This window comes from Hippocampus zosterae, chromosome 2 (genome assembly GCF_025434085.1).
Source record: "Hippocampus zosterae strain Florida chromosome 2, ASM2543408v3, whole genome shotgun sequence".
NCBI classification, from domain to species: Eukaryota; Metazoa; Chordata; class Actinopteri; order Syngnathiformes; family Syngnathidae; genus Hippocampus; species Hippocampus zosterae.
In genome coordinates, this window is record NC_067452.1 from 37,841,419 (window position 1) to 37,853,846 (window position 12,428).

Consider the following 12,428-nt stretch of genomic DNA (forward strand, 5'->3'; position numbering starts at 1 on the left):
GAGAACATGCAAACTCCACACAGGGAGGCCGGAGCTGGAATCGAACCCGGTACCTCTGCACTGTGAAGCCGACGTGCTAACCACTGCACTACCGGGCCGCCCTAAGGAATACATAATATGTAAAATGACAATCTAAGCTAAGAGAAGATTTTCATTACTTGTGTGCCCTACGAGTGGTACAATCCTCTTTCTTCATGGCGACATGTATTTTCCGTTACATTTTTTATTATGTTCCGAGTCATTTTGCAGTTTATAGCTCACCTCAGATGACAAAAAAACATGCGCTGCCCGTCAAAAATGTCATTAAAAACAAGAAAATCCACATCGTCACACCATAAGCCGGCAAATTTACCGTCTGACCGACTAAGTCTTGATTTTATCAATGACCGAGGACGAAATGACTCATTGTTTAGTCACGGCAACAAAGTTGACGTGTAAGCGTTAAAGAATGGAGCTGCTGGTCACAATGCTGGAACTTCTGCAAGATGTCCTTGGATTTTGTAAAAAAAAAAAAAAAAAAAACATTCAAAATGCGCCACCTCGTATGATAGGAAGGTCACACGGCAAGCAAATACGCGATTACAAATGGAAGTATTGTGTGAACTACCTGCAGAGCTCATATTTGAAGTCTGCCGTCTCCACGTAGGGCACAAACTTTTTCGGGGGCCTGAAGCAGCGCATCTTGGAAACCTGACACTCTTGTCTCTCTCAGTCTCTCTTCTCTCCGTCAGCCACTCACTTGCCTTCTGGATGCGCGTTCTGCATCCAGGCCTGATATTTGAGGCCCTGAAGTCACCACGGGGCCCATCACGACTGGTCTGACTGGATCAGAACCACGCCCCCTGATGAGGCGATAAGACACCAAAGTGACAATAACAGCGACTATCGCCGTCTGTGTCGTGTGCAGTGGATGACGAGGGAATCTCAGGAATTTGGATTGCCAAAGAACTCGTCTATGCGAGGGCGGTTACATAAAAAACATTTAATCATTTATGTTTTTTTTGTTGTTGTTTTTTTTTCAGAACAGCAATCCTGCGTATTCACACTTTATTCTGTGGAGTGCCCTACAATACCAAAGGATGTCGCCATCTGTTTAAAAGGAAAACAGGACAACAACAGGTGTCAAGGTAAGCATTTTGAGGTGATACAATTTTATCTTCACTTGGGGAGAGAAATACGGAAAGATCTCTCATCAGCCCGTTTTAGGGCCAAAACCAAGCAACTCCACGGCTTACAAGGCAAGGTCCAGCTTCTTTTTTGTACCACATGCAGCAAAAAGTTCCTGGTCATGTTGGTGTGTTCCTCAATTGCTCAACAAGAAATGTGCTTCAAAATAAACATTGCTGCGGCTCAATCTCAGAAATAAAGTGAAAAGACTCTCCTCAAAGGAAAAAATAGCAAAGTTAAAGCAAGTAAATCTTGCTCAAGTGTTTTATGGCGTCATAAAATAACTATTGGGATTTGGCTCTAAATAAAGAAGTGCTGGCGGCCCGGTAGTGCAGTGGTTAGCACGTCGGCTTCACAGTGCAGAGGTACCGGGTTCGATTCCAGCTCCGGCCTCCCTGTGTGGAGTTTGCATGTTCTCCCCGGGCCTGCGTGGGTTTTCTCCGGGTGCTCCGGTTTCCTCCCACATTCCAAAAAACATGCGTGGCAGGCTGATTGAACACTCTAAATTGTCCCTAGGTGTGAGTGTGAGTGCGAATGGTTGTTCGTCTATGTGTGCCCTGCGATTGGCTGGCAACCGATTCAGGGTGTCCCCCGCCTACTGCCCGGAGACAGCTGGGATAGGCTCCAGCACCCCCCGCGACCCTAGTGAGGATCAAGCGGTTAGGAAGATGAATGAATGAATGAATAAAGAAAGTCTCGGGTTGATTTGATTTTTTTGGTTTCAGAGACAATATATTTCTAGCTTTTGAAAACCCATTTCACACTGGAAGCAGTGAAATTGTGAATAATTTAGTAAGTGCTCTGTCGCACCCTGTTATTGTGCATATTTGTCTGAAAGATTATCTTCTGGATAGGGTGATGACACATCGCAAATATACTTTGCAGGTCTTGTAAAACGCTGGCTTCCCTGTGTGTCATGTTTGTGTTTGTTTTGTTTAGGTCCAGCTGGAGTGAAGGGCGTTTCCCTCCAACCGGCACACCAGTTCCCGACCATCATCATGACTTGTATTTGAGGACTCCCACTTCTGCTACTCCTGATCAGATTGTTGACCTTGTCCCCTGTATCAAATCAAGTGTTGTTTTCTCGGTCTTTCAATCAAAGTCGCTCTCGTTTTCATAGTTTCTTGTTTGTATGTACAGTATTATTATTTGTTCTTGGTTTTGTGAAATTGAGCTCCTTGTCATTTCATTTTGTGTTTTCTCCGTGATTACCAGAACGTTTAGACCTTATTTTTCCTTGCACCTTATGATGAGCGATTTCTATTCGCACTTTGTGCTCCTCTATAAATATTTTTATCACATTTTGTCTGAGCCTGCATTTCTGGGATTCAAAACATTCGGTTCATTTCAGAACATGATATAGAGTGTAAAATGAATTTTTGACACAGCTCGGGAACAAACTGAATGGTGATCGGATCCCACATACGTAGACTCAAACAATAATCACCACAAAAATATTCATTTAGAATAAAAACACACCGACAACGTTTAAACAGAAATCACTGGTCAAAAGAACCAGGAAAACCCATACATTAGCAAAAAGAGCTTGCAAACGCAAGGAAAAAAGCTCGAGATGTAAACAAAATGACAAGTCAAATTTTACAAAAAACAAAAACATGAGCAAGGTCAAAGACAGAAAAAATAAATACAAAGAAAGAGGCTAAACTAGAACGTAAGAACCGACTTAAATAAATGTCTTAATCATGATCAAATAGGCAGCAGGTGTGCACGCTGGAGAAACCCTCCACTGCTACCTGCTGGAGATACACAAGAACAGCATCATAACAAATTTATACAACATTTAGAAACTGTTTGTGAAAGACTTATATTGTCTCCTTTAACCTGTGTTTGCCCGGCAACATTTGTGCAGTGCATACACAGATGTGGGAGTGTTAAAAATAAACAAATTAAAATACTTTTTTAAAAAAGGACGGGCATTACGCGCCCCCTGTTGGGGACCAAGAGTACAACGACGCAGGACATGCTTGCTGGGACATGAAGCCCATTCATCATGGTTCCAGCTTTGCACATGAACGTCTTGTCATATATGATAAAGAAATGAGCAGTACGCTACGTGGTGGCATCATATTGTACGTGTTTAACAACCAACGTGTATTTTTTGTGTTAAGCGACACGAGTCACAAGAACGAAAGAAAAATGCTTTAATCATCCCCGAACGTAACATGTGTGACGCGGTACGCCATTCCAGTTAACATCTTAAACGTCGTCACCAAAAAAACATAACGTGCAGGGAAATAGAAAGATGGTAAATCAGATAAAGCAGATTAAGCCGGCGAGTGACGTAAAGTCTCGCGACGGACGGATGCCGGCATTCGTGAGTTCCGTGTATGCCTTCATGTGTCGCACGTCTGATAACGAAAAAAAGTCAGGACACCTCGTAATAAACACAAATAACCAGATGAAAAATCCTACCTGCATAGTTGAAGGGATGAAGCGGCGTCAGAAGCCTTCATCGCAGACATGATGCCGGTGAGGATGTGCTCTTTCCGGATGGAGAAAACGACAAATGAAACCAGACGGGACGAGTCAAAAGAAAAACGTGACGGAAGTGATTTAAAAAAGCTTTTAAAGGTTTCTCACGGTTGTAACGAAACACGGTGTGATGAACAAGTGATTCCTTATAGCGTATCCGTAGTGTTTAGTTTGGAAATGTCACGCTAACAGCCATTTTGCTTCCCTCGGTGGGCTTCCGTCTGAACGAGGCGACTCTGAGCCCGTGAACGCATAACACTGTGGCAATAGCACCACCGGCCTTTAGAGGGCAGCAAACCCCAATGTAAAAAGACACCGAGGGCAAAACACATTGATTTTATTACATTACATTTTAAACAAACGACTAAACAGAGTTTTAGTCAAGCAATTGCCGTGTCAAAAGAATCTCTTTTCAAAGATATAATAATGCTATCAACACCGACAACGTGTTTTGTACTGCACGCTCTGTAAATAACCAAAGTGTGTATTATTTTTCTCTTACTTTATTTTTTATAAGATTCAATACAGTATATAATGTGTCCTGTGACAAAAATGAGTTTAACACCCCTGATGTAGGGTGTGAATGAATGGTCGTTTGCCTCGATGTGCCCTGTGAATGACTGGTGATAATTCAGGGTGTTCGGGTGGGGTAGGCTCAAGCAACCCCGCGCGACTCTGTTCAGGATATTAGATGTTGAAAGTGGGTGGGTGGATGGATGGATGGATGGATACATGGATGAAGCGTCATGTACTGGTAAAACTATTCTGTATGAAAAAAATGAGAACCACGCACAATATTACCACGACGTCGCAGTTTTATTGTTTTCATATATGTACATTAAATACATAATTCGCTGAAAATTGCGAAAATAAACATCCCAACAGAGATACTTGCAGTGACACAAAACATGTCCACCAAATCAATCTGCACAGATTCAGAACCATGAAGTCATACAGTGCAAATTCACTAAGAGTGACCCATAGGGTCTTACAGGGCTGGTCCAATAGCCCTTAAATCATTCAGTCCTCAAGGCAGACCAAATACCCAACGTAAAACATACATGCGGAGTTTTAACAAAATACGACAGTCTAGATTTGTCAACTTATACAGGACAACCGACGCGTACGCAAAAGGTAAAGTATACAATACTCGGCTAAGTCGATTTATCGTAAATCTTAATTGTGGACAAGTCATAAAAACATGTACTGTATATATTTATGTATGGACACATGCTCGGGACGCTTCTTAAGACTTGCGTTGAATAATCTACCAGGGTCTCCACATGGGGGCGCTGTTGTGCTGTGGAACTGAGCGAGCTCTGCCCGGGGGCAGCGCGCTCTCTGGTTTGGGGCCCAGGCTGGACTTGAGCCTAAGGAGTCTCTGCTGGATGTGTGCCGCGGAGCTCTGGCCGCAGCAGTTGAGGCATTGCCGGTTGACGTTGGCCACCATGGACCGCTGGATGAAGTCGGTCACCTGCCGGGCGGCGTCGGGCTCGAGGCCGCTTTTGGGAAGGAGCGCAGAGACGCGCTGGAGGCAAGCTTGGTAGCCCTCTTTGTAACTATCTGTGGAATCTGAAATTTAGAAGGAAAAAAAAGGATGAGTGAGGCATTTTAAGAAATCCAAATATCCCTCATATTTATATGATATTAATACTCACGTTTGTTTTGGACAGGGGGGATGTCACTGAGGAACCGCACAGTCATCTCCAGGATGTCTGCTTTCTCCAGCTTTGAGTTACGACTCTTCTACAGATGGTAGGGGGGGGGGGGGAGAAAAATATTAATACAAATGTTGCTGATAATATTTCACATCTAACAATATCTTCATTCAAATGAAATTCGAAAGCAACTTACATCTTTGCCGGTGAGTGGCACAATCAGCTCTTTCAAGTGATTCAGGCTGTCGTTGATGCGTGCGCGCCTTCTTTTTTCCACCAACGGTTTCATCGTCTGCAAAAGAACAAAGACGGTTGGCCATGATGTGAAATCTAAAACAACCACACGAGAGTTTTTAAAAGTGTGAAAGGAGGAACACAACTCACCTTTCTGAGCTCATGGGCTTCTTTTCTTTTGGCCACGGTGGGCCTCGGAGAAAATGATGGCAGAGGGTCACAAGTTACGTTTGGAGACATGTTCTTCGTCCTTTCGATTCTCGAGGTGTGTACTCGAGGAGAAGTGTTTCTAACTGCCACTGGGCTAGGGGTTTATATCCACATCGACGGCGTGGGTGCCCGTGCGTCACAGCGACGCCCCCAAGCCGACACCAAACGACGTGACTGGCCACGCATTGGACGACGACAACAGAAGAAAAAAAAAAAGCATCACGTTTATTAAAAATAGCCATCTGTCTTGGATCCAAGCGTGACAGCTTCAGTGCGTGTCTGCATTATGATAAGCAAAAAAAAAAAAAATCTGTATAATCCACATCCAGACGCCCAGCGTCAAATTTATTTGCTCGCACACAAATAAACCCAACACACGTTTGAATAGACGTATGGCAATTTTTTTTATTCCACGCATGTGTAAACAGTGCTTTGTGTAGTATATTGCTTTTTTGCTCGCCGTATATAGAAAAACAACATGAATTGTAGTCGTGCGTAATTGTCGTTGTTTTGCGTAATTGCGCAGAGGCTCAAAACGTTGTAAAAATGAAACGCGGCCAATTTAACGCTTGTGGTGACACAAATGTTTTGATTATACGTCATACGCTGTACTTTAAAACTATATATCACAACATCCTTGTTTGAGTTGAATTAAACGTCTTTTTACTTTTAATTCCCACATGGATGTTTGCTCATGGAAATACTTTTCACGGGAGCACATAAATGAATACATGAAAAACAAATGACGGCATATTACAGCTGTCCGGGATAAAAAAAAAATGGACGCTTGCGTGCGTCGGGGGGAAAAAAAAAGGGGGTCCAAGGACAGCAGCCAGTCTCCTGTTCGAATCGAATCCACGCCACATCAAGTTAAACCCAAGCCACGCTACTTCCAAAAAAAAAAAAACATCTGCTCGTAAATTTTGACAACAATAGTTTTGCATATGAGGTTGATGCAGTTCGAGCCGGAGGGGGGGCGAGGTCTCAATACCTGTGGGGTGTTTAGTGCGTCCCGCTGCCAACGCTACACACGGAGAGGCGCGGGTGCTGAAACCCAAAAGGGGGCGAGGCGAGGCAAGGAAGGGAGGGCGGGGGGGGGGGGGCATTGTGTGGTTTGGCAGTCACGAGATGCGCACAATAGAGCAGATAGAAACAGAATAGCAACATCAATCCTCAAAATGAACGATTGCGCGTTTGATGCGTTTCTGCTCCGTCCAGGATGAGGGGGGGGGGGGGGGGGTTATAGCACAATTCATGCATCTCGCTTTTTCATGTATATGTGTACTAAAACTTCAGTTTCAAATGATCGTCGTATCGAACAAGAAGTGGTGAATTGTATGACAAGCCATCAGATGCCGCTGCACTCGGGGGAACCACGCGTGCTGCACGCGCCGCGGTGACCAGATGGCTCCCGCCCCCCCCCCCTTTCTGAACACCCCCCCCCCCATTCTCCCTAGCTCTTTAGCCTGCGTCCACCCAGTCAACCCATCCTGCAGCGCCGACATCCCAGCCGCCATTCATTCCTTTCAAGGCCATCATACGAACGGACGCAGCCGCACACGCACGCGCGCACACGCACGCGCACACACACGCACACACGTCATTGAATAGTGTCGATCTTTAACACGCATGACACATGATCCCCAAGCACTTTTAGCGTGGCTACCCCATCTGCATGTTTCTAATGATGTGCAACTACAACGAGTCTTGAACCCCCCCCCCCCCCCCCCTCCAGCCTCCAACAAGTACACACGCAACATTGTGGACACCCCTATCAGTCGCCTCCTCGGCGTTGGCGTCATAGGCAATCACGTGATGCCTGTTTTTGCATAGTGTAAAAAAAAGAAAGACAGACAGACAAACACACAGACGGTAGGAAAGAAAGAAAAAGACAGACAGACAGACAGGCAGGCAAGCGAGCAAAAAAAAAAGAAAGCATGTGACAAAAGTTCCGAATTGCAGCTTTTGTTTCATTTTTATCGAGATGCGTTGAACAACTCAGGACTGAGCACATTTTGTTTGAAGACACCCACGTTTCAAGTGAGCAAAATGATGAGATGATATTAAATGAACTTAACGGGAATACTTGGTGGCATAAGCCGCACTTGCAGTAACTGCATCAAGCTTGCGAGCCTTTGATTTCACTAGACGGTTGTATTTGAAATGATTTTCCAAGCCTTCACTGGGCATCTCCTGTACTTTGGAGTCAGCCAGTCCTCCATTAAGCGCCTTCAGCTGGTCCAGAATGCCGCTGCTCGCCTCTTGACTGGTACTCGTAAGAGGGAGCATATGACTTCTACTCTGGCATCCGTTCACTAGCTCCCCATTCATTTTAGAGTTATTTTCAAGATCCTCCTCTTTGTTTTCAAATCTCTGAATAATCTCGCGCCACCTTACCTCTCTGAGCTCATCCGCCCCTGCACACCTGCCCCGGCGCCTCAGGTCTGCGGACCAGACATTATTAGAAGTACTAAGAACTAAACTGAGACTCAGAGGGGATCGAGCTTTTTCTGTTGCTGGTCCCTCTCTCCGGAATGACCTCCCATTGAACATTCGGCAAGCCTCGTCGCTGCCCATCTTTAAAGCCCTCCTCAAAACTCACTTGTATTCTTTGGCGTTCGACTCAGCATGACTTAGATTTGTTCTTGATTTTACTGTTTGGTGCTTTCTACCGCCTTTATTACCGATTCGTCTTACTCTTTATTGTGTATGTTAAATCGCTCCATGTACAGCACTTTGTATGCAGCGATGGCTGTTCGAAAGTGCTCTATAAATACTGTTGACTTGACTTGTTGGTTTTCTGGGTGTCTCCCTTCATTCTCCTCTTCAGGAGGTAATATCGCATCCTCATCCAGTGAGTGGCTTGGCGAGTCTAAGACCTTCCACTTTTGCCCTCCATGAAGTCCTCTGTTGTGTTGGTAGTGTGTTTTGCCTCATTGTCTTGTTGCACGATGAAGCTTCTCCCGATTAGATTGGACGCATTCTTCTGTAAATGATGGCTGACCCCCCCCCCCCCCCCCCCCAGAAAAAAAGGTTTATTTCATTCATTTAGCAGCCCGTGGTCAATGGTTAGCACGTAGGCTTCACAGTGCGGAGGTGCAGGGGTTTGATTTCAGCTCCGGCTACTGCAGCGCTGCTTTGTTGGATTTTTCGTAGTATGACCACAAAATCCATCGGTTGATTTTATTTTACATAACAGTTTACATACACTGCATTATTTTCGACAATGGCCTCTGTGCAAAGATGAGCCCTTTGAGAAGCACACTCGCTGCACGCGCCCCTCATAGTCCCGCTGGGATGGGGAGATTAATGGAAGGGACTGCCGGGGTGAGGCGAGCGGGGTGTGGGGGGGGTGGGGCTCCCACCTCTTCTCCCATTCTATGCCGTCGGTTAGAGTCCCCTTTTGTCTTTTCCAAGTAAATTGGGCGTCTGTAACCCATCTGCGCAGGCCGGATAACAGGGAGCCTTTTGTCTCTCAAGGTCCCGACACTTCAGAGGAATTAAGAGTAACAGGCGTGTCGCAGGTTTTGGGGATGAGGGACCCATGCAAGAGTAACACACCACCTGACTTTTTACACAGTGTTGGTTTAAAGCTGCATCTAGTTAAGAATGGGCGAGGTACGAATAGAGACAAGACTGTTGAATTACTGATGTAACCACCCATCCATCCATTTTCTGATCCGCTTCATCTTCACAAGGGTGTGCTGGAGCCTAGCCATGCCATCTTCAGGCAGTAGGCGAAGGACACCCTGAACCGGTTGCCAGTCAAACAAACAAACATCCACGCTCACACTCGCACCTCGGGACAATTTGGAATGCCCCCTCAACCTGTTATGCATGTTTTTGGAATCTGGGAGGAAACCGAAGTACCCGGAGAAAACCCACGCAGGCTCGGGGAGAACATGCAAACTCCACACAGGAAGGCCGGAGTGGGAGTCCAACCCTGGACCTCTCCACTGTGAGGTCAACGCGCTAACCACTCGATCACCGTGCCGCTCACAGATTAATAACAAATTATTTAAAATACAACAGACCATGACATGAAGTTGCAATTATTCTTATGCACTGAATGTAGTTTTATGGTGTAATATCACAATTCACCTCTATATGGCAGACATGGCTTAGCTGCGGTTACACCGGGACTTAGACTGCCCTTTACAATACAATACAATACACTATAATATACAATATAATATACAATACAAGTAGGATTATTTATGTATTTATTTTGCGGATTTGAAATGATTATGCAGGACAAACACAGTACCTCAATAGTATTAAAATTTTGTGTGGGTTGACTTTTGTGGGCAAAAAGAAAATCCGCAAAGTGACTTTATGGACTTTTAAAGACATCCAAGATGGCGCCCGAGTAGGCAGCCGTCGGCAAGTGCTCTCATGATCCTTGCTTTTTTTGTTGTTGTTGTTTTGTCACTTTGTGTTGTTGTTGCATCATGTGGACTGCATGTGGATTGTTTTTCAGCATTTTTTGGCCACGACATTCATCAAGGAGGAGACTCAGGGCTTGGTGGTTCTCGGCAGCATGGGTATACCGGCACCGTTTTTGATTGGGAGGAATGTCGGTGCCATTTGACTGTCATTGCTGGACTGCTCTGGGGCGCTTGTGGGGGTTTTTTTTGCGCCTGTACTGGGCAGCATTTTACACAGCCCCGCTTTGTTCAGCGGAGAGATCGGTGCTGTTGGACGGTCTGCAAGGCTTGGGAGCCGACGATGAGAAGAAAGAAGCGTCAGCACAGAGTGCCGATACGGATGTGGAACTGGGAGTCGCTGCTCGGAATTGAAGCGGATTTACATAGGACAAGAGATGTGAGCCAATCTCTTTTCATCAATGGACGCTACAGCTTCATGTTTGCTTTCAAAACTTTCAAAGCTTGTAGCAGACGTGTGCACATTTTCAGCATGTAGTCTCCGATCCACTGTTGAAAGGACACTTTGATCCTTTCTTCTTTCATCCATAACTGCTTCAAACAACAATGTGTATGCAGGAAAAGTGATTAAGAACGCACGGCTGTGTGTTGTGTTATTTTGACTTCAAGATGGCGCCGCGAGAGCGGCTGCCTTTCCAGCAGCCCCTTTTTATTTTATTTTTTTTACACTCAGATATGAATGTCACAAAACTGTTGCATGGAAGTTTTTGACAAGTGTAACAGACTGGAGCCGTATCGGGGGGCTGTGCCCAGTCAGCCACGCAATGACCTCAGCGTTCTTCCCACCGAATTGGCGGCAAGCAGCGAGGCGCCTCAGCAACAATAGAGCAGCTGCTCTCAGCATCAATGGGCTGCGGGTGACCTGCGGCTTTGTGCATTTGCCGCCTTTCCTCCTCAACTTCACATCTCACTCATGATCTGTTTTTTTTTTAATGACACCAGAAAACACAAATTCGACCAAACATTTTTTCTGTGTTGTTATTTCGCATATTTATTGACGCATTCCAGACATCACATTTTCGCGCCATGCTTCCAACACGTTCATTTAACACATAGTGTTTACAGACTATTCTTTTGCACAGACCAAAATACTTTTAAGTCCATCGTGCAAACCTCCGACCGAGTAACCCTTGGGGTTTTACAAAAAGTGTTGTCGACAACCCGTGCCTTTGAAACCCCAAAGAGGATTGCAATAATAAAAACGGAGCAAACGATACAGTTTCTTTGGGTTCTGTGCTCTATTTTACCCGAAAATTAACCAACCGCTGGATGACATTACGCAGCACAGCGGCGCCCACCGCTCATCTTAATCATTACGCGTGTTTTAAGTGGATCGTCTCCAAATAAATAAAGCATTAAACAAGCGTCCGTTGAATCTACCAGGGCCTCCACATGTCAGCGCTGACGGCAGGAGGGACTTGTTGCGCCGGGACCACCGGCGGAGATTGAGGCTGGCTCTCGGCCCTCGTGGAGTTCAAGCCGGACTTGAGGCTCAGCAGCCTCTGTTGGATGTGGGGGAGAGCCCTGGAGGTCTGCGCGCAGCAGTTGAGGCAGGACGGGTTGACCGTGGCGGACATGGAGCGCCGCACAAAGTCACTGACCCGCTCGCATGCGTCCTGGTTGAGGCTGCTATGAGGGAGCAGAGCCGAGACCCGCTGGAGGCACTCTTTGTAACCTTCTCGGTAACTTTCTGCGGGGTCTGAATCGGAAGGAAAGAACACCATTAAGATACCACATCACTTTGTCATTATTATTATGTTGTTATTAGGTAATAACCAATCTCACCTTTTGCGGGAGATGCTGGAAGGTCCCTGAGGAAGCGGACGGTCATTTCCAGAACGTCCGCTTTCTCCAGCTTGGAGTAGCGCGCGTTGTCTTTGCCAACCAGGGGCAGAATGAGACTCTTCAAATGGTTCAGACTGTCATTAATACGAGCGCGTCTTCTCTTCTCCAACAGCGGCTTGAGAGTCTGGGGTGGGGGGGGGGGAATAATGAAGGATGTACGTGTTATTCAATCGCACTGTTTGCACAAGTCATAATGAAAAAAAAATGTCTTGCAGGAAACATGCATGCAAGTATTTTCCTTGTTCTTACCTTTCTGAGCTCGTGGGCTTGTTTCCTCTGGGCCACGGTGGAACTAGCGGGGAGAGGCTGGCTGGCCTCGGAAGGGATGCTTGGACTCATATTTGGGGGGTGGCTTGTGCTTGTGAGAGGTGTTCGA

General features: G+C 45.9%; 3 protein-coding genes across 4 annotated transcripts in view; all 3 read right to left on the reverse strand.

The window, feature by feature from the left end:
- acot7 (acyl-CoA thioesterase 7) overlaps positions 1-3,930 on the reverse strand; it is a 41,101-nt gene extending 37,171 nt beyond the window's left edge. The window contains exons 1-2 of one of the 2 annotated variants that reach the window (XM_052059282.1): positions 3,768-3,930; positions 3,601-3,674 (exon numbers count right to left, since the gene is read on the reverse strand). In XM_052059282.1, coding sequence (XP_051915242.1) covers positions 3,601-3,650 — 50 coding nt within the window. In that variant the 5' untranslated portion in view covers positions 3,651-3,674; positions 3,768-3,930. Of the gene's footprint in view, positions 1-607; positions 775-3,600; positions 3,675-3,767 lie in introns of those variants that run through there. The other variant, XM_052059281.1, reaches the window with a different exon arrangement.
- A 527-nt stretch (positions 3,931-4,457) lies between these two features.
- Positions 4,458-5,828, reverse strand: LOC127596594 (transcription factor HES-2-like). Its single transcript, XM_052059326.1, has 4 exons — positions 5,703-5,828; positions 5,515-5,610; positions 5,319-5,406; positions 4,458-5,232 (listed from the first exon to the last, which is right to left on the reverse strand). The coding sequence occupies exons 1-4, from the start codon at positions 5,790-5,792 to the stop codon at positions 4,928-4,930; spliced, it is 579 nt and encodes a 192-aa protein (XP_051915286.1). The 5' UTR covers positions 5,793-5,828; the 3' UTR covers positions 4,458-4,927.
- Positions 5,829-11,209: 5,381 nt separating this feature from the next.
- On the reverse strand, positions 11,210-12,428 carry hes2.1 (hes family bHLH transcription factor 2, tandem duplicate 1). The gene is made up of 3 exons (XM_052059346.1): positions 12,302-12,428; positions 11,993-12,176; positions 11,210-11,906 (listed from the first exon to the last, which is right to left on the reverse strand). Exons 1-3 carry the CDS (start codon positions 12,389-12,391, stop codon positions 11,584-11,586), a joined length of 597 nt encoding a protein of 198 aa, XP_051915306.1. The 5' UTR covers positions 12,392-12,428; the 3' UTR covers positions 11,210-11,583.